At 41.0% G+C, this 21364-nt stretch overlaps 1 protein-coding gene across 2 annotated transcripts in view; it reads left to right on the forward strand.

Moving 5' to 3' along the window:
- Nucleotides 1-8819: 8819 nt before the first annotated feature.
- Nucleotides 8820-21364, forward strand: part of adamtsl3 (ADAMTS-like 3) — a 509738-nt gene continuing 497193 nt past the window's right edge. Inside the window, exons 1-2 of one of the 2 annotated variants that reach the window (XM_052040649.1) lie at nucleotides 8820-8852; nucleotides 9635-9723. In XM_052040649.1, coding sequence (XP_051896609.1) covers nucleotides 9661-9723 — 63 coding nt within the window. In that variant the 5' untranslated portion in view covers nucleotides 8820-8852; nucleotides 9635-9660. Of the gene's footprint in view, nucleotides 8853-8960; nucleotides 9155-9634; nucleotides 9724-21364 lie in introns of those variants that run through there. The other variant, XM_052040648.1, reaches the window with a different exon arrangement.

A 21364-nucleotide genomic window follows, 5' to 3' on the forward strand; every position in this document is an offset into this window, starting at 1 on the left:
TCTTGCTTTTCCTTTCTGAATTTGCTCTTTTCCATATTTTTATCAGTATTGATTTATCCTTTATATTTATTCTCCTCAGACATTCCACTTATTTCTTTACCTTTACATCTGATTGGTTAAAGAGACATGCTATTGATTGCCATTTTCCCAGATTTGCCGTGTTCCATTTCCTTGTACAAGTGTTAGTCCACACTTCCAGTGACCTATTGTGCAAAAATATTTTGAGCTGATGTGTGCCGGGGGAAATCAAAATGCTGATACTGGAATTCTTGGCCTTGTATATATTGCATTTTATTGTTTTTAATTACATAATTGAGAATATCAAAACCATTATTGGCCATTAATTACTTGCCCATTTTCCTAAACATCCCCCAGGAGCAATGTTGTTAAGTGCATATTTTCATACAGATCCAGCAGTAACATTTACTTCAATCTAGATAAGATTTCGTTCAACAACGATTGAAGCAGATATCTGAATTTATTCATGCTTGTCTTCCACATTGTTTCAATGATATTAATTACAAAGATTCCATTGAGATATTGGAGCAAGCCACCAAATATTTAGTTGAGAGGTTGTGAAGGGTGAATTAATTTTTGGATCTTAGAGCAACGTAAGGAAGGCATTGACCCATTAAAGGGGAATTTAATCAGTGCCATTCTGCTATTCTTTCTCAAACCCCTGCAATTTTCTTTCACCTTCAAGTATTTTTCTAATTCCATTTACTTCAATTCACACCTCAGCACAAATGAACCAGCCAGTCTCATGTTCTGAACATTTGATAAAGAACAGGAGAAGGAAAGGAACTCAAGGCTACAAGATTGTAATTACCAAGGCAATATTTTTTGTATGTCTTTCACCTTCCATTAGCCAAACAGGTTAATTGAGAAATAATATGACCTTGAAGCAAGTTGTAGATGCATTGTGCTAACTCCTCAGTCGACTCTGCAGTGAAGGAGAGGGCTTTCATACGCAACTGTTTTGTCAGCTGGTGAGGAATAAACTGATGATCAGCCAGTTTCATATCTGCAGAACTGAGGTCACTAGTGTCATATTTCAAAGAAGTGAAAGCAATATACAGGGGAGGCAGTTCTTATCTCCAAATACTTAGCATTTACTGCATCCCCGCAATCATTCAGTACTCCTGCCATAAATAAAGCAATGTTGGAAATATTTTGTTGGTCAGCTACATTTGTGAAGAGCATTGTTGTTTTTGATCGATGATCTTTCATCATAACTGTGAGAAGCCAGTGAAATAACAAGGGATAGGGTGGAACACAAGAGAGATTGAATGACAATATTGATGACGGAGCCAAGTGACAGATTGTGGTAAAGGGATTAGTAAAGAGCGAAAGGGAGGTCTGGAGGCAGTGCAAGCAAAGAGAAGATTATAATCTGAAATCGTGAATGCTGGAAATTGATACAGAAGGGCTGCGATTGCTCTTTATCTAAAGTTGTTGAGGCTTGAAGGCTGCAATATGTTTAGCTGGAAGATGCCACTTTGCATTGACAATATGTTTATAAGCAGAAACATAGGGAGCTTTGTGAAGAAGCAAAAATGCGCAGCCAAAAATTATGTTTGCATTGAAAGTTCACAAATGGTAAATTAGATAGAGCCAGTGAATCTCTTTCAGTGGCATTAGGTGAATGTTATCCAGGATATAAGGACACTGTCAGTTTTGAACAGTGCTTTAAAATATACGAAACACAAAATGAATTCTGGACAATGCAGTGCTGCCTTATTACATGTTTTGAAACCTTCACAGTTCCTAGAGCCTCCTGGAATTAAAGATTCATTTGGACACTGCTGACAATTACCCGAGACAACAAGGTTAGGGACATGATGCATTTTGTTTATTAACTTTGAATATTTTCATTAGTTACTGGAGTCGATACAGAAAGCCTGTTTGACCAGTGGAACTGCTGGAGTCCATGTGATGATAAAACACCTGGAACATAATCAGCCAATTCTCTAGGCTGTGGCCAAATCTGCAAACTTCATACTGGTAACTTTACAGATACATCTTTTCATGGAGGACAGCTGGAAACTCCACCTCTTCTATAGTGCAGAAATGTGAGCTCTTCCAGTACTGGTCTCCTGGATGTCCTTGATTTTCCATTCTATCCAGAAGTACAGATGGACCTTAAACCCTGGATTTTCCTCCCTAACCCATTTTTCCTCTCTATCTCTAACTTTCCCTTTAGGTTTTTTTTTAAACCCCACCTCATTAAAACAGATTTTATTTATAACACACCATTCTCAACTTCAGCTCATTCCAAAACACTTCTCATCTATTGAGGTACTTCTTGAGATGTAGTTACTGTTGCATCTTTGGAATACAGCAGAGAATTTACATAGTGAAAACTTTCTCAAACAGGAATGTGATAATGACCGGATAAATTAAATCTCTGTTCTCAAATTGAGGGATTAATGTTGGCCTGTATACTGGGGAAAACAGCCTTGCTCTTCAAAATAGTGGTTGGGATCTTTTATATTCAAGTGAGAGGAAAGCTTCAGTTTAATAGCTCCTCTACTTCCTCTGAAGACTAAGGAAATTCGGCATGTCCCCGATGATTCTCACCAATATTTAAAGATGCACCACAGAAAACATCCTACCTGGGTGCGTCACAGCTTGGTATGACAACTGCTCTGCCGAAGATTGCAAGAAATTGCAGAGAGTTGTGAATGCAGCCCAGTCCATCACGCAAACCAACCTCCCTCCATTGACTATACTTTGTCTACACTTCTCACTGCCTCAGGAAAGCAGCCAACATAATCAAGGAACCTTCCCACCCTGGTCATTCTTTCTTCTACATTACTTCTAACTGTAATGCTATACTCTGCATTTTGTTTTCCATTTTACTACCTCACTGTACTTGTATATGGAATGGTCTGTCCAGATGGCACACAAACAAAAGCTTTTCACTGCATATTGGTACATGCAACAATAATAAACCGATCCCAATTCATCTGAATGACAACCTTTTAGTCTTCTCTGGTCCTGGACTTCCTTGTCCCCTTCTCTGCAGTGGGACTTGAATCCACGAGTCAGGGAACCAGCCATAATCATAGTGAAACACTGAGCATTTGGCCACTTATTTTAAAAGTGACGTATCTTTTTTCTTGTAATACCCTGCTTTGTGTGCAGGTTGCTGTTTTTACAGGTTGGCTACTTTGGTTAACTGTTTGCCAGCATGTACATCTGCACGTCCTAATCCATCAGGTTGACCTCTGATTTAACTGGTTGAGGATTTGGGAACTGCCAAGCGCTGTAATCTCTTGCAGGACAGCAGCTAGATTCATGACTGAGATACTCCTGGGATCCAAGATTGGGCACGCATACACACACTTGTTCTCATCAAGCAGACTAGCACTTCCTTACCCCCTCAGGTGTGGGTCCAGCCAGGGATATCAGGTGACACTCTGTCGACATATTCAGCAGAAAAGCGTGAGATGGATCTGGTGCCCAGCCTAGACCTTCACTCATTGATTGCTATCCCCTCCCCCACTGCAGTTGGCGGCTCTGTACCGGTAGAGGGCAGTCGGAGGATAGGTGGCAACAGCTGGACGAAGCAAGGCCGGCGGGTGGAACCAGGTAACCGCACAGGGCTGCGGAGATCCTGCTCCTCTGCCCAGGTAACTCGCCTGCTTCCCACTGAAGGAGGAACCTTGGGGCCGAGGGCGCGGTAACTGACACAGTCACGTCTCCCAGAACTTGTATACCTCTGAGCTTTCTCTTCAGAATTTATTGTGAAGAGCCAGGCTTGAAGCAAGAAACATCTAAAAAAGTTCCAGGGTGTGTTCCCTATTTTAAGTGGCTCATTAATCATCGACTTGTGCCAAAAGCCTTGCAGATCCCTTCCCCCCCCCCCTTCCTTTCGTTTTGCCGTTTTGTAAGGAACTCTGTTCTCCCAAACCGCCCTGTCAGGTTTGATGTTTTATCCAGCAGGTTTCTGCACGGTGCAGCAATCGCCGCCCGTTATAGTTTGCAGAAGCAGACACGTTTGTAGATGTTAATCGTTGGAGAATTTGAATAGTCTTTGTAGAAAAGAATTGCACCCAGAAATTTGCAGGCAGACTTCGCGTGATATGATGGGTGGAGATGATTAATTAAAATTGATTAACATTTCGGGCGTTGAATTGAACATCCGTAACATGATTGCCTATTTACTATTGCGCTGCGTCTCGTCTTGTCACGTGATATTCTCGCTTTAAAATGTTATCAGCTTAGGGTAGCACAATTGTTCCGCAATAAGTAGCATAACAGGCAATTTTCCCTTTTGTGTTTCCTTAATGTGAAATTATGTATAAAAGAGTACAGGGGATGTCTCCGCAGTTCACCATTACTTGTTGATTAAATCCCACTGGGGTACAACAATTAGCAAAATGTTCAACCAGATGTCACAGATGATTTGGAGAACTTGTAAATGATTAAAAATGATTGTTTTTACTTTCCCGTGCATTTCCACTTCCTTAAAGCAAATTATTTCATCAGTGTAAGTTATGTGCATCTTTGTTTAATTGTGTGTTTATATGTGATGAATATATTTTAGATGACATTGAATATGAGATTCTTTAATTAAGGAAGATGGGGTTTGGATTACAGGGTTACCATAACAAAGTTTAAATCCATCTTCTCCTCAATGGAGAGAAGAGAAACCAACCAGTCATGGAACATAAACTCCTTTCAGCTTTTGGTCTATCGTGTGTGTACCAGGGCTGCAAAAGTTCGTCTCACGGTTCAGTTTTCCTCCTGTAACACTTCAAGTTAGTCCTCCAACTTCATGGATTCTGATTCCACCACTCTTTTGGGTGATGCATACCAACCTTAAATGCACCTCCGTATAAATACCTCTCTCTTCGTCAACCCCATTTTTGATTTTCCATTTATTTCAAATCTATGGCCGGTGGTTATCTTTTCATTTTCTGGAAGGAATAGTTTCTCATCAAATCCAATCATTAACATATCTAAGTCTCACTGCAACCTTTGTAACTGAGGAGAACACTCCAAGTTTCTCCAAGTAATGAAATTCTCTTGTCCTTGATTACCATCGTCTTCCAGCTCTGAATTGTACACAATACTCAAGGTGAGATGAAATAGGAGATTTGTAAAGATTAACATAAATACCATGCTTTTGTATTCAATACCCCTCTTTGAATATCCAAGCACTACATTCACTTTATGAGCAGCTTATCAACCTGCCCTACTACCTCTCAAGATTTTGAAAATATGCACACAGGTCCCTCTGTTCCCACAACCCCTTCAAAATAGTAGCATTAAAGATCTATTCATCAATGAAGCAGCAACAAATGAGTGTTAGCATTATTCTCACAATCTCTGTAATATTTGAACAAGATCAAATAGTAAACAAGAAGGACAAATGCGTTGATTGTATATGGAACCTTTTTTGGTGTGTGTGCATTATCAAGATGTATTAACCTGTTTTTATTTGGAGAGAAAAGATTGGAAAATGTGGAAACTGGTGGAAGTTATCTCCAGATCATCTCAGTAGAGCAATGAACTAATGATGTGAAAACAGTAAATGAGCTGTACACAAAAGTAATGACCGAACCCTACTGATCACCACACTCTCCAGAAGAATAGACAGGCCAACATTGTGACTCTTCAGACACATTTATGCCCTGGTGTGAGGACTGCAGCTATTTTCTCTCAATTTCCACATGGCCCACTGCTCAGTCTGAGCATGCTATCTCTCAAAGAACACTGGAATGATAATTAAGGGCTAAAATTACTAAAATCAATGTTGAAGATGTCTAATGTGTTTTCTAGTAAGTGCTATTGTATTAAGTTTAGAGATGATGTTAATTTAGAAAAAGAACATGTGTTATCCTTAATGTTTGACAATTTGCATTACAACATGATGGTAAAAAAGTGTGGTGCCTGTAATCTAATTCATAGTTCCAGCCAGATTTGGAGTAGGGTTTAAGTATTCAGGCCAAGAGGATTAGCTAAGGAAATGGACAGCCAGTTGCCTATGCCAGGATTCCATTAATGATTACTGATTTTCATTAAGGGAAGAAAGACATCGCTGGAGAATAGACTGATTAATCAAGTGGAGTACCCAGTGTCTGTCTCAGAACCTTTCTTTTAGATGCTGGAAAATAATCGGTGATTATAGTTAATCAGGATATTTTATTTAACAAAAGAAATAGCTGAGTGAGGGACAGCATCCTTGCTGCAATTTACTTCAACACAGCCAGACCACTCTGCAATGAAAGATTTGTAGCGATGCATGGAGCAGTTGGTCACAAGTTACAATTCTTAAAGCAGTATACACCTAATTTTTGCATTGCTTTGTGCTAACTTTAAGGTGTTTCTGGTCATGTAAAGCATGGCTAGGTGCAGTGTTTTCTCAACCCTATTCATGTTTGTTTCCTTTTGGACAGAGCACTCCCTGCTCCACAGGGACCATCATTCATTCTTCACAAGTGAGTTTGCCCATTTGTTACTGAATTGGGGACAGCTTTGAGCCATGTGCACTTGGAATTGAGTGCCTAACCAATTACCAAAAAGTATAATATTGTTCAGAAGGAGCCCGGAGCTTTGAAGGGGTTACAGAACTATGTTGATTGTGACTTCTTTAAATTGTTAAGATTTAAATTTGACCAAAACCTTTCTTCCTTCATAGCAATTAAAAACAAGAATTTGGTCATATCATGGTTGTGGAAGTCAGCACATAACCATTTTAAAAAAAAAACACCACCACTTATTTCAGGATATGGCCACTACTGATTCGAGAATCAGTTTCCATGTATAGGCTTCAGGAAACGTGCCAGGCTACGTTAGCGTCTGTGTTCTCTCCCCTGTCAGACAAGACGGTCTAATGGTGCCCTGCTGTCCCTCTGCTTCATTCCTAGTGGACCATCAACATAACCTGAATATCAAAGAAATAATGCAGACTCTAGAAACCTGAAATAAAAACAGAAAATGCAGAAAACACTTCGCTGGTCAGGCAGCATCTGTGGAAAGAGAAACAGAGTTAACGTTGCAGGTCCTTGGTCAGAATTGGGAAAGAGAAACAAGTTAGTTGTAAAGCTACCCCTTCTGCAATTTAAAACTAACTTTTTTCTCTCTTTCCCTGTTCTAATGAAGGGCCTCCAACCTGAAATGTTAACTTTGTTTCTCTTGCCACACGTGCTGCCTGACTCGCTGAGTGTTTCCTGTTACGTCAAGATGCCCTCTCCTCCAGATCATGAGATGGAGCCCAGTGACGTGAGCGTTGCTTGATGTAGTCTTCAGAGCAGGAGACCCAAACTCCATGTAATTGGTGAACCATGGAGTGACCCAGCCTGTGTTCTTGGAAACTCGGCGGACCGAGCAGCATCTGTGGAGACAAAGGGATAGTTGATGTTTTGCGTTGTGACCCCTGCATCAGGAGTGAGATTGTAGAGGGAAGGTAGCCAGTATAAAGGGATGAACCAGGCGCCTGGTAGGTGATGGTTGGAACCAGATTAAGGGGAGATGAGAGGCAAGTGGGAGAGGGCAGAGGAAGGTTGAAAAGTAATTGTGGAATGAAATAAGAGAGGGATGATTGAACCACGTTGGGAAATGGATGGGAAGAGTAGGACAAGGGAAAAGAAACCCAGGTGGATGGGTGTGTGGGTGATGGGCAGATGGAAATAAGAATGGTGAACAAAAGGAGAGAGAACCCTGGCAGACCAGTAGGAGTGGGGAAGGGTCACTTGGGGGTGTGAGTTACCTGCCTTCCAGCATCTGCAGTTGTACAAGGTGTTGGTGAGACTGAACTTGGAGTATTGTGTACAGTTTTGTCACCCTATTATAGGAAGGACGTCATTAAGCTGGAAAGAGTGCAAAGAAGATTTACAAGAATGTTGCCAGGACTCAAGATCCTGAGTTACAGGGAGAAGTTGGCAGGCTAAGTCTTTATTCCTTGGAACGTAGGAGACTGAGGAGTGAACTTATAGAGGTGTATAAGATCATGAGGGGCACAGATAGGGTGAATGCACACTTTTTTCTCAGGGAAAGGGAGTCTAAAACTGGCAGGTGAGAGGGGAAACCTGAGGGGCAACTTCCTCACATGTAGGGCGGTGCGTAGATGGAACGAGCTGCCAGAGAAAGTAGTTGAGGCAGGTATAATAACAATATTTAAAAGACATTTGAATAAGTAAACTGATAGGAAAGATTTAGAGGGATATGGAACTAGCTTCGGTGGGCACCTTGGTCAGCATGGATGAGTTGGGCCGAAGGGCCTGTTTCTTGCTCTTTTATTCTCTGACTCTAGGCAGTCTCTCTTGTGTCCCCTGTGTTCTTCGCCCATGTTTAGAAAAACGACACCAAATGGTGACATTTCACGTTCTCGTGTTAAGGGAGGAAAATTAGCCAGAGTTCATCTCCTGTTGGGTAGTGAAAGGAAGATGAAGCTTCTGAAGTCGAACAGCACGCAGAACTTAAATGTCAGAGTGAATACCCTTGTAATAAACTCAGAGACAGGCAGCTCTTGCATCCCAGGAACGCGTAGTAGGAAAACACAGCCCTAGAAAGAGGTATATCGGTAATTGATTCAGCTAACTAGTGATCATTCCCTGGAAGAAGATGTTTTATTGATCAACATCGACCCTTGGGTATTAATATGTTGGGAAGCAAACAGTGGCGCGTGTTGGCTAAAAAATAATTTCGATAACCGTGGAACTAAAGTTATCGTGTTGCTCAACGCACACTCCCCAGAGCGCGCTGCTTGAAGAGTTAACTGCCTTGCTCCTGAATGTGTCGCGCTGTTGGCTGGCTGTTCCTGATCTGAATACTTTGGCTTCTTGGAGAGAAGTTTGGAGTCGAGCTGTACATCGGAGCTGGCGAGAGGCAGAGGAGGACGGGTCTGTACAGTAACACCCACCCACTCACCCAACCTCGGGATCCACTCCACTGCTGCACGGTGTGAGCGCAGGGGTTGAGGACTCGTCCCGGGACCCCGCAGCCAAGCCTGCAGTTCAGAGAGGTCGATGCAGTGTAGCGCCGCGTCCCCTGGGTTAGGCAGAATGTGGAAGTGACACTGTGGGAGAATTACTTTGCACTGTACGTTAGATAATTCGGATGCGGCTGCCAACTTGTAGTCTATTCTATGCGAAGTTCCCAAAGTTAATACATTGGTGGGGACAAGTTCGAATTACATTGAAGGGTAAGATTTTTAACGGGTCCTATATTTTGCCAGGTTTGGAAGCGGATATCCAGAATATATTGACGCTCTCTCAGTAGCCGGTTGACCTAAGATTTATCGCTGGAGCTGATTGCCTTTAATCCTGTGCAGATTTTGTGTATTAGGGAAGTTTAAGTGTTAAATTAATCGAGCTGTTTACAATGCATCAGAAGGTTGGTTCAGCGTTTTGATACTTTGCGAGTAGTTTACAATCTATCTTTGATTGCTTTATTGGTGGAGTGTTATAAACGAACACCTTATGAAAGCGAGAGGGAGCGCTCTTGATTGTTCTACCAGGTTTTGACAGCATATGTATTTTTTTCGCCAATTTAATCATCTGTGTGGTCGGCAAACTCCATGTATGGCAAAAAAATTTGGCTGGTCACACCTTGTCCGAGGTGCAATTTGTGAGTGAGACGAGCGCGCGTGTGTTTGCTGACATGTGGTTATGTTTAATTACAGATTAATTGGATCCCGGAGTTGTCGACATGAGGATATTTGAGCAGATACGTGTATGTGCGCTTATAACGTGTGTGCTTCCTGCGGTACAGGTAAGACTTCTTAGCACTGCTCTGTTGTAAAAAACGATGCATGCAATTGTAATTACTTTTTGGGTGCGATTAATGTATTATTTATCACTGGAACAAATTCTAAGCTGCTGATTTATTTGTAGTAAACACTCAGTGATTCAAAACATGCAGGAGTCTGTCAGTTTTGGTGTAATAGTGCCAGGACAGTTGGTCGGACGGTCAGCTGTTGTTGCCTTTAATATTTAAGCAACTTTGTTTAAAAAAAAGAAACATAAGCAAACAAGTGTAGTTCGTGGTTTTTCGAAGTGAGGACAAGCGTAAGACTGGAATGACATTTAAATGTGTTACATCTTTTCCAGGATTAAGATAAATTAGGACATGATTGACAGACTTGCAAAACCTCCTCGGATCAGCAATACCAATATTGTCTTTGGAAAGTGTAGAGTTAAAGGCGCTTAGTTGGGTTTACTCTGCATTGCACGTCTGATAGTGACTCTCTGATGTCTTGTAGGAACTGGGGTAGGCCATTTGGTCCCTTGAGTCGGTACTGTCGTTTACTCAGTCCCTGGCTAATCTTTTGACTAAATTCCAATTAACTAGCTTTGCTTCATATCCTTAATAAATTTGATTTTAAAAAAAGACCTACCAATTTCAGACTTGAAATGGACAATTGACCTTTCATTAGTTGACATTTTGCAGAATGGAGTTTCAAACTTTACAGGTGGAAATATTTCCCACCTTCAGTTCTGTAAAGGCTGGACCTTAGTCCTAGTTTCCCCAGCCGGAAGTGTTTGCTCTCCAGTTATCCAACCAATTTCCCTTTAATGTCATAAAAACATTGTTCAAGTCTTCCCTTAACCTACATTGCAGGGAATACAACACAGTTTGTATAGTTTCTTTGTAACTTAACATCTGGTATTATTTAGGCACACCTATGCTGCAGTAACTCATGGGTTCATGTACCTTCATTAAGGTGTGGTGCTCAAGATTGTTTGCTGCTCGCCAGCTCTAGGCAGGGTTTTGCATAGCTGAAACATAACTTCTAGCCCTTATTTTTACATTGGTTGAATCTATGCCTGCTGGATTTCATTCACTTAATATCTTTTTGTAATCTTGTGGTTTATTGCACTGCTTGCAATGTTGCCCACCTTTCTCTCACTGGCAAACTTGGAGATGTATTCATGTTAAATGTAATTAATAAAATGAATAATTGAGGATCCAACACAAATCCTTCTGGGGCACTTACTGGGCCTATTCTGCCTTTCAGGGTTATCCACTGTTATCATCACTTTCCTTCTCCTGCCACATGGACAATTTCCTAAGCAGGTGAATTTGATTTAATGGATCATATGTTGCTCAAGATGGCCTAGGCCTTGTGATTGTTCTCCCCTGCACCGTCCCACCCCATGTTGGACTTGTGCCCACAGTAACTTTCTGCAGCTATGCGTTCAGAGAGGCGGCAACTAGACCACGGACAGTGGAAAGGAAAATCCCTCCTTAGGACCACTCTGTTGTCTGACAGCTCATACTGTCAAAGGTTCTTCACAAATGTCTCTGATCAGTCACTTGGAAATGATTGGAAATAGTTTCAAGTGACATTCATAAAGTTAAATTATAACTGCTTGAAAAAACATTAAATCAATGTAAAATGAAGTTTAAAAAAAATCACTTATCTATTTAATGAAGGTCAGTGAGCCCTCTTAATTGAATGTGGCTCTGCTGGACAAGGCAGCTTTAGGTGGTGTAAAACTGAGGGAGTGGATATGAAGTGCATCTGGGCCCTCAGTTCAGGATATTAGATGGTGTCCCTGGACTGAATGGTAAGTCCAAGGGTGGAGTGGAAGGTCAGATGTGTGTACTTCTGACGTTCAGCATGTACCATGGTTCTCTATAAAACCACTGGGTGGCCTTCGGTGTGACCCAGCTCAGTGAATTTGCCTTCAATTTCATGAGCTTCAGCTTTGTTTCTACACTTATGAGAGACTTAATGAAATGCCTTTAGGAGTCTTTATAAATAATATCCAGCCATATCCCTGGCTATTAGTTTAGTCACTGATTTTTTTTGTGTGTGTGTGAATTAATCAGGTGTACTAGCATGGCATAACCTTCACAAATCCATGCTGGCTTGTTCTGATCAGGTGGTTAGTTTCTCAAGGTGTTCAGTTACCCTCTGCCTAATTATAGACCCTGGTCATTTCCTGATAGCAGATGTTAGTCTAATTGGTTTATAATTCCCTAATTTCTGTCCCTCTTTCACCTTTCTTAAATAACAGAATATTAGGACTGTTTCCTCATTATGGAACAGTTGCCAAATCTAGTAAACTTTGCAAATGGCTTACCTTTTAATCTTCATTTAATTTTTAATTCTAGTTTTAATTTTGCTTTAATTGGATTCTTTACTATCCTGGGATGGATACCACCTGCTTTTGGAGATTTGGGCTTCTTCACTGCCATTATTTTCTTCAGTACTGTTAATCTGCTTGTAATTTAATATTCCTAACTCAATATTAGTTTGCTTGGGATGTCTAACATGTAAATTCAGCTGTAAATCTGATGCAAGGTAATTAATCATTTTAAAATGTTTTTATGGCATTACATCTCTCATTTTGATCAACCCGTGTTTGTTGTAATTTTAAGATTTTGTGCTACTTTGATCTGATGCTGCACACCCTCTTTTAGCACCTGCACTTTGCATTGAGTGGTGGGAGGTGGCAGCAGCATGTTATAAAACTGACTGCACACTGTTTTATAACTCGAATGTAGTGGAACATTGCACCTGTGCAATTAAAGAATATGCAGGGCTCCACTCATGGGTATGTGGGTATTGATGGGGTCCAGTAGTTATGTAGTGCTTTGGGGCAGACTAAGGTCAAAAGGAAACTTCTCAGCTAATGAGCAACTTTTTGAAGTACAGTTACTTGCAATGTAGGGATTTAATGAGCATTGAAAGGACAGTCTGTTTAGTACTGCTCTTCTGTGTGACGCTGTAGTAATAGCCTAAGTAATTTGATGATCTATGGAAAGAATCTTGAACCCAGAACTTCCTGATTTTTTTTAGAGATGGAAAGCTACCGTTGTGCTAAGACTGACATAATGGTTTACTGAGGGGAAGAACTATGTCATCGACTCTTTATTGACAAAATGTATAGGCAGCCCAGCAGTTTAAGTCATAGTCATATAGCATGGAAACAGGCCCTTCAGTCCACTGAGTCTGCACTATCAAACGTTTTTCCTGCACTAATCTCATTTTGTTCTCCCCAGAAAACACACAAAGACAGCAACTTTGATTTGGCCAAATAACCTACTGAACTGCACATCTTTCTGGGTGGAGGAAACCCATTCAGTCATAGGGAGAAGGTGCAAACTCCACACAAGGAGCACCAGAGATCAGGACTGAACTCAGCTGGTTGGAGCCTTGAGGCAGCAGCTCCATCTGGTGCATCACTGTACCGTTCAAAGCCGTGACTTTGCCTTATTTGTAGTTGTACAGTATAATACCATTAAGAATACATTCAGCTTTCTAAATAACGTTGTAGTACTTGTTCAAGATTAGTTTGCACTGTGAACTGAGATAAATCAGAACTGTGTGTTTAATGAATTAATGCAAAACTCCACTTGTCTTGCTGAAGTTGCAGTGTAGTTGTTGCCTTTCTTTGTTAAAAGAGTTCTAGGTAGGAATCCAGGGCCGCCAGTGATTATGAGCTGGAGACAGGCAAAGTTGTTGTACTGATCCTCTAACACTTGGCCCCTCTGAACACTCAACTAGAAATGCTGTGTTCTCAAATTACCTTTAACGTGCACACTTAAAAAAAAATTGCAAGTTCTAATTGAAGAGTGCATAAGCAGCAGAAAGCTGAAGGGAATGAATCCCAGAATTTACTTTACCTAACTTCCAAACTAATAAATACTGCAAAACCAATCAATCAAATTAATGCATACTGTGAGAGTGGTTATAGAAAGGACCTCTCCACTATGAGTAGCTGAGGCATATAGAAAATCAGACCCTTAAATGAGAATTAAGATGCAAAAGGGGGAATGCCGCTCAAGATGAACTGGTGGGGTTGGATGAAGAAAAGGTGGGGGAAAAGTATGTGAGACGTGAATACCACTAAATTTCAGCTAGGCTGAATTGCTGGTTTGGCATTATCTAGTCTATCTAAGTCGTGTGTAATTTCTTTGTTGCTTTTGTCTTGATTTGCTCTTCCTATTCGTCATTTAATCTGCATAAGAACCAAAGTATGTATATGCAACTTCATCTCTGAAAATATTACAATGTAGCAATGTGATCCTTTTAAAATGGATTCCTTGTATGGTTCTCTCCGGTACCAGAGACTGAGATGGATGTATTCTAAGTGCCAGGGGTTTCCAGTAACTAGAAAGATCCTGTCTCTGAGAGGTATCACAGCAGTTTTAACCCTCCTGCTGCAGAATAGACCATGCAGCAACCAGAGAGGGTATCAGAATTGGAAAGCTCTCTATTCTAGGGATGGGAGTTTCACCTTATTTACTGATCTATGGTGCTGTTAACTGCGATATCAAATATCCTGTGAATATTTGCCACAATTTAATGGTCCAAACAGCAGATGGAATCTTTTCTTTTAGCATTTGATGCTTTTTAAATAATTGTGAACTTGTGTTATTAGTTAGGATTTTTTTTGTAAGTGGAAGGCTCCCGCATATTGTCCCAAGATGGAGATGTTTGATGAAGTACGACATAACAATTGTAGGCTGTCTCTGAGACCCACACGTGAGTGGCACAGCAGGTAGTGATGCTGTCTCACAGCTCTAGCAACCCAGGTTCAGTCCCGATCTTTGGTGCTGTCAGTATGGATTTTCCTTGTTCTCCCTGTGTGGGTTTCCTCTGGGTGCTCCGGTTTCCTAGCATATCCCAAAGAAGTGCTGGTAGTTAGGTTAATTGCCCCTAGTGTAGGTGGGTGGCAGGAGAATAAGCAAGGAGTTAATGGGCATATGAAATGGAATGGGTTACAGGGAAGTAAGTGGCGAATGGGATTACTCTGAGAGCTGACATAGACCTGATGGGCCAATGGCCTCCTGCATTGTAAGGAGTGGAAGATGAGATGTGAGCAGTTGTTATTGGAGACCTGGCAGTGAGGTGGGACCTCCCTCAGCAATGCCTCACAACTCTGCTTCTGTCCCAGCTTCACTCAGCTGCATAGTTAGAGTGTGGAAGTGACAGAAAGAAACAAAATCTTTTAATATTCTTGCATTTGGGTAATGATTAGGCTGCAGTAGAATCATGGTCAACATCTGTAGCTGCTCTGTATAGGAGATATTAACATTATTAGGAAAGTTTCAATGGAACGATGGATCTAATTAAACACACATGATGTGATCAATGCAGCATCTGGGTGAATGATAATATTTACATGGATTCAGCTTTTTCCCATTGTTGATCTCAGTTGCTATTTTTCTGATCACAAGAATATCTTAAGGAAATTTTAGTTGTTTATATTTTTCAACATATTTTTCCTTGAAACAACCACTTCTCAATTTACCTGACTATTTTAAGTGTAAAGGTATTGCCACTTCAAATATGAAGGATGTCCTCAATTCCATGGAAGTGCAGTAGCGCTCACTAGATCTGTAATGTTTGATATATATGGTTTATCTTGACTTTCTTTGAGAAAAAGTTTGTTGATGGCTTGTTGCTTGTAAATTCTAAGGAACAGCAGGAACTCATTAAAATTAATGTGTATTGGACTTCATATGCATCATTTAAAACTATAAACTTTAGCTATTCTTTTGGTAATGTTAATGATTAGCTATTTATTGAAGTGGCACTCAGATGAATCTTCAGTTGTAATATAGTTTTCAATTTCCTTCCAACTGTTTGGCTTGTTTAAAATGTGCATGCCTGAGGCAGATGTAATAGCATCAGGGGAATTTTTATATTGCATCTGTTATGATGTTAACGTCACTGTGATAGTCACCAAAATTCCAGGCCACGAAAGTGGTTCTACTTTGATTCCTTCACAAATTTCAGTAGCAACCTGAGAAAGATAACCATGCAAGAGAAACGTGACATTAGATACTTGTGTAGCTATAGTTTCTATTCAATTGTTTGAAGAATCAGTACTTTGAAAATGCAATATTAAATATCAGCACATACAATAGTTGTAACTTAAAACTGCATTTACTTGGTGCTGTGCAAACTGGTCTTTTTTTTCCTCCAGTGTTTTGATGTCTTGGATCTGTGGTTCACATCTGAGGATTAAATTGTCTGGAGCTGTAGTGCAGTGTGATTTTTGTTTTTTGTTTGGTTTCTTGATTGCAATACAGGAAGTCCCCGACTTATGAATGCCCGTACATACGAACTGACCTTCATGGTATTAATGACCTTCGGTTCGTAAGCGGGCCCGGCCACCGATCCTACCACGGCGGCGGTACACCTTCTTTGGCCCAACCCCGAGCCAAGTGTGTATGTGCGGCTGGGGCCATGCACGGCAGCGATCCCCAGGCCAAGTGCGCATGCGCGGACACTGTTCCGAGTTACAGACAAAATTGGGTTACGAACAGTCTCAAAAACGGAACTCGTTTGTAACCCGGGGATTTCCTGTACATGTTTTAAGTCTCTTGGATGGACTTGCCCTGTCTTATTTTTGATAAATGGTGAGGATGTTGGTAATTCATTTTGGGGAGGGATACAATGCGTTATGTTAATGAATGAGTCGTCAAAGAGAACAAAAATCAATAAAGGAAATACTCAACAGGGCAAGCAGCATCTGGAGTGAGGAAACTGAGCAGAATTAATCTAGCAGGATCTGACCCATTTCCCTTGGTCTCTGCCTGCCTGCATTTATCTGGGCCAGAAGTGGAGAGCAGATTGAGCTGAGCCTTTGCACCTAAGGGTCATGTGGTAATGCCTTGATGACTTGCTGGTGTGTAGGTCACAGGTGGTTTGCTACTCCGACTCAGAATATTTAGATAGTCTTTGAGAGGAGCCAAAGCTGGATCTTGGTCTTCTGTCTTAACCCATGAGGCTATTTTATAGTTTTCTCTGCTTTGAACTTGCTTTGAGAGTTGTAATCGTGTGGAATTTCTGCATTTGCGTAATAAACAATGGCCCAATCATGCTTGCCTTCTGCCAACTGTTGTCGAGAGGGCCAACAGTGACATTCTCTTTGGAAGTTGACTTGTCTCCGAATTCTGTGCCAGTGTCATGGATGTCAAGATTGAACTGTAGGTCATCTGGTCTCCTGATCCATCTCTGAGGTCAGTATGGAGTCCAAAGTGGGAGCACAAATGTACTGAACGGAGAGGCTCGATGGACTTCATAGCTGGCCCCTCAGCTTTATGGCGGGGCTGGTGTATGAGGCATAATGCAACCACTGATATTAGTAAGGAGAGGTAAGTGGTTTGTCTATTTTTGTTTATTTTACTTTATAGTTGTGTTTTTAATTAATCTCTAGTACCGCAAGGTGTTTATAGGTGAATGCATTGTTTTTGTTTAATGTTTAAAATCAGTTTAAAACAAACAGGCTGTCAAAAGACCATCATGAGATTCTGAGATGGGGTGTTATGATCTGCTACCTGAGGTCCAGTTGCTGCTCGACCTGCTCTGCTTTTTGGGATGGCCTCGGTAGCCGGCCCACCAGCCTAATGGGTCTCGTAAGGCCGCAGGTATGAGGTGAAGCTTGGGGTGGGCACCCTCTGGTCCAATGGATGGCTTCATAAAGTGACCACTATTTAGAGCACAGTTGGCCCTACTTGGACTGGTGCCACCATCCTGCTCTAGTACACATCCTTGTAGGCTACACCACTTCATGTAGTCTCCATATGGTAAGGGTTGTGTGCCTCCACCACCTACGTCCAGCAGTGAGTTCCCAACTATTGCCAGTCTGGGTAGAAAAATATATTGCATCTCCTCTCTATTCATTCTGTTACCCTAAATTTCTCTCTGCTAATGTTTGACCTTTTGTTTATTACTTTTTGGGACATGGGTATTGCTGGCAAGTTGAACATTTATTCCTAATTGCCTTTGAGAAGATGGTGGCAATGAGCTGCCTTTTTGAAACTCTGCCATCCTTCTGGTGAAGGGGCTCCATCAGTTCCCTTGGGGAAGGTGTTCCAGAATTTCAACCCAGTGACAAGAAGGAATGGCAATGTATTTCCCAGCTGAGATGGTAACTTGGAGGGAACCTACAGGTGGTGGCGTTCCTTTTGACCTGTTGCCCTTGTACTACAAAGGGCAGGTCAGGGGTTTGGGAGGTATTGTTAGAACTGCTGTGCAGTTTGTAGATGGTTCACTGTCAAACTACTGTGTTGGTGTTCAAGGGAATGCAAGGTGGTAGATGTGTTAATCATGCAGCCTGCACTGCCATGGATATTTTTGAGTTGCTGGCACTGCACTTGGATAGCCATAGTCATACACAATCCCCAATGAATTTGTACCAACCATCAAAACCTATCTATTCTAATCCCATTTTTCAATACTTGGCCCACAGCCTTCTATGCCATGGCATTTCAAGTCCTCATTTAAATACTTTATAAATTTGAGAGTACCAGCTCCATCTCCCCTGTGAGGCAATGTGTCTGGGTTTTAACCACCCTGTGGTTGGAAAAAATTCTTCTTCAAATCCCCTCTAAATCTCCCATCACTATACGTGAACCCATACCCTCTGGTTCTAGACATGTCTGCAAAGGGGGAAAGTCTCTCACTGTCTACCCAGTCTATCCCCTTCATTGTTTTGTATACTTCAGTCCGGTCCGGTCCTCCCTCTGCCTTATCTGCTCTAAGAAAAGCAAGCCTGTCTTATCCTGTCTCCCCTCATGGTTGAAACACTATCCCAGGCAATATCTTGCTGAATTTCCTCTGCACCTTCTCTAGTCCTTTCATGTCTTTCCTATAAAGTACAGTGTGCCCTTCTGGTCACTACTCCAGCTACAATCTAGCTAACGATTAACGTAGTTGTACAATGACCTCCCTGCATTGCCTTCATTAGGCAGGGCATAGAATATATGTATGCCTCCTTAACCATCTTTTCTACCTGTGCTGCTACACTCTGGGATCCTTGGACATCTACACCAAGGTCCTTCCTGCTCCTTCGTAATTCCTTGGATCTTGCCATTTATTGCGTATATCGCAGCCTTTTAGTCCTCCCAAAATGTATCACCTCACATTTTTTTTTTCAGGATTATATTCAATCTTACTAACTCTATATTGTTCTGAAAGCAAAGACGGAAACCATCAACACCCTCAGTATCGACACCACTGCCTGTTTTTTCATGTCATTTCCAAGCATGTGAAGGATATTCCATCACATTTGTGACTAATGCCCTGTAAATGGTGGAAAGGCCTTGGGGTGTCAGGAGATGAGTTACTACATCTGTTTGGAGAAATAAGTTCTTGCAATTCACCTCATCTAGGCTTCTCATAATGTTATACACCCTTTTTATATCCCTCCCTTGGTTTGGGCAGAACTGGGATGAAAACGAGTCTATGTATGCATCTACAATTTTTGGAATATTGGATTATTTTCCTGGTGTCTGGTCTGTGTGAAATATCCATCTCAAATGAAGAACGCAACCATGGATGAGAAAATCGTCAGCAGAAATAAATAATGTTTGTCACAAATGAGAATGCAGAATAGAGCATTGTAACTGAAGGCTTAAAATTACAAGAAAAAAGCTTGTAATATCTGACCTCGGGAAGAAGGATAACATTCACAGGGATTTTACCAAAATAGGTTATAAAAAAAAAGCTCTTAAATTTTGAAAGACACAGAAGTCATTTTTTCCCCCATTATATCAATTTATTATCAGTGTCTGTGTATGTATACACATGCCAATGATTATGAGCATCTGTCTCTTAATTCTACACGTTTTTTTTGTATAGACATTTTTTTCTTCTATTGGAAGGTTTTAAAGACTCTTTACTATCCTTTGGGATTTGCATTGGAACATTCAAGACCATTAATCAGATTTTTCTCTCAGTTCTCATTAATTAGATTTACACTTACCCCCAGCTGGTCTGTGGGATCTTACACAGCAGCTTTCTGTAAATTAGGGAGTCAAAATATCATGGCATCCTCTCCAAGGGATTTCAGACTAGTTTTGAGCAGAACAAGCAACTTCTTAAAATTTTTACTAATCTTACAGAAAAATCTTCAATAGACCCGAACTTTCTTCTCGTGCCTCATTATACCTGGTCTTATTGCAGTAGATCTACTCTCCTGACCCAAATCATCACAGACTTTGGGCAACTAGACCAGAATTGTGCAGACCCTCAAACAGTGCATCAAAGAAACCCTGCCTGAGAAATGTCCTGAAAGCTTTAACAGCTGGTTGAGCCCTGCCCCCAGCTTTGCCAGCTGTCAAAACCACAAGGCTTTTGGAAACTTAAAAACAAAGTAAATAAAATCAGAACATTTAAAAAAAAAAATCTAAAAGCAATTATAAACTCTTGGAAATATATAAATATATTATTAAAAAAATAATTTCCTTTTGTTTAATAAAGGGACATGCCTTCCCCTTTCTTTCCCTTAAGGTTGAATGGGGTTGTGGATCCTGTGTTGGATCTGGAATAGCTCTGGATCTGAGAGCAAAATCTTTTTAACCCCCACCTCTCTGATTTATGCTGGGGTACGCCAACAAGTTTGACTGCTGTAATGTATGACGTATACTATGGCCAGCACTGTTCCACGTGTTCGGGACTTCTATGTTGGGCAGCTCAGCAGCACAGTTAGTAAAGCTGGTGCCTCAGCACAAGAGACCCAGGTTCAATTCTGACCTTGGGTGCTGTCTTTGTGGAACTTGCATGTTCTCCATGTGACTGCATAGATTTCCTCCCGTGCTTTGGTTTCCAAAGATGTGTGGTTTGGTAAATTAAGTGGCCACTGTAAATTGTCTGTAGTTTGTAGTGAGTAGTAGAATGTAGGGGGATAACAAAAAATAGGATTAATGTCGGATTGGTGTCAATGGGTGGTTGATGGTTGGCATGGACACGGTGGGCTGAAGGGCTTGTGTCTGAGCTTCTGTGGCTCGACGACTGTTTATGACTGGGCAATGCAGTGCTCAGAGCAGTTTGCATTCACCAGCAGATTATAGACCATTAATGAGCAGCTCGGAGTCTGAACCACCAAGTATCACAATGTTGAAGTCATCCACTCAGTAAAAGAAAATTAAATGAAGAGTGAGAAAGAAATATTATAAGTAGAGAGGGAGAATTAAGAGGTAGAAGAACTAGAACAAAAATAATATTTTCCAATACTACAACAATAATAAAATCTGAAACAAAATACGGGTTTTATACGGAAATATACGGAACAAAATACGGAAAGAGAAACGGGTAACATTTCAGATACAGGATCCTTTGTCAGAATTGGGAACTTTAATTTTCGTTAATTAAAATCTGACACATTAGGAGTCCCTCACTAAAATTAATTTTCATTCCATAATAGATAATCAGGCACAACTGATCCATTCCTCAGCATTATAAGTGTATGGAATAGAAAGAAAAAGTCCTGATTTTTTTTTTCTCTGGTGTGTTTGGTGTGCACATGTTTTATTGACAGAAATGTCATGTGGTTATGTTTGTCAAAGCTCTTTCTCTCAGTGAGATGTGATTTTCCCCAGTAGATTTTGGAAGAGCAGGTTAGCTTGGTTTGGAATGTACGCACAAAATAACGGAAAATGCTGGAAA

The sequence above is a fragment of the Pristis pectinata genome, chromosome 28 (assembly GCF_009764475.1).
Source record: "Pristis pectinata isolate sPriPec2 chromosome 28, sPriPec2.1.pri, whole genome shotgun sequence".
NCBI lineage: Eukaryota > Metazoa > Chordata > Chondrichthyes > Rhinopristiformes > Pristidae > Pristis > Pristis pectinata.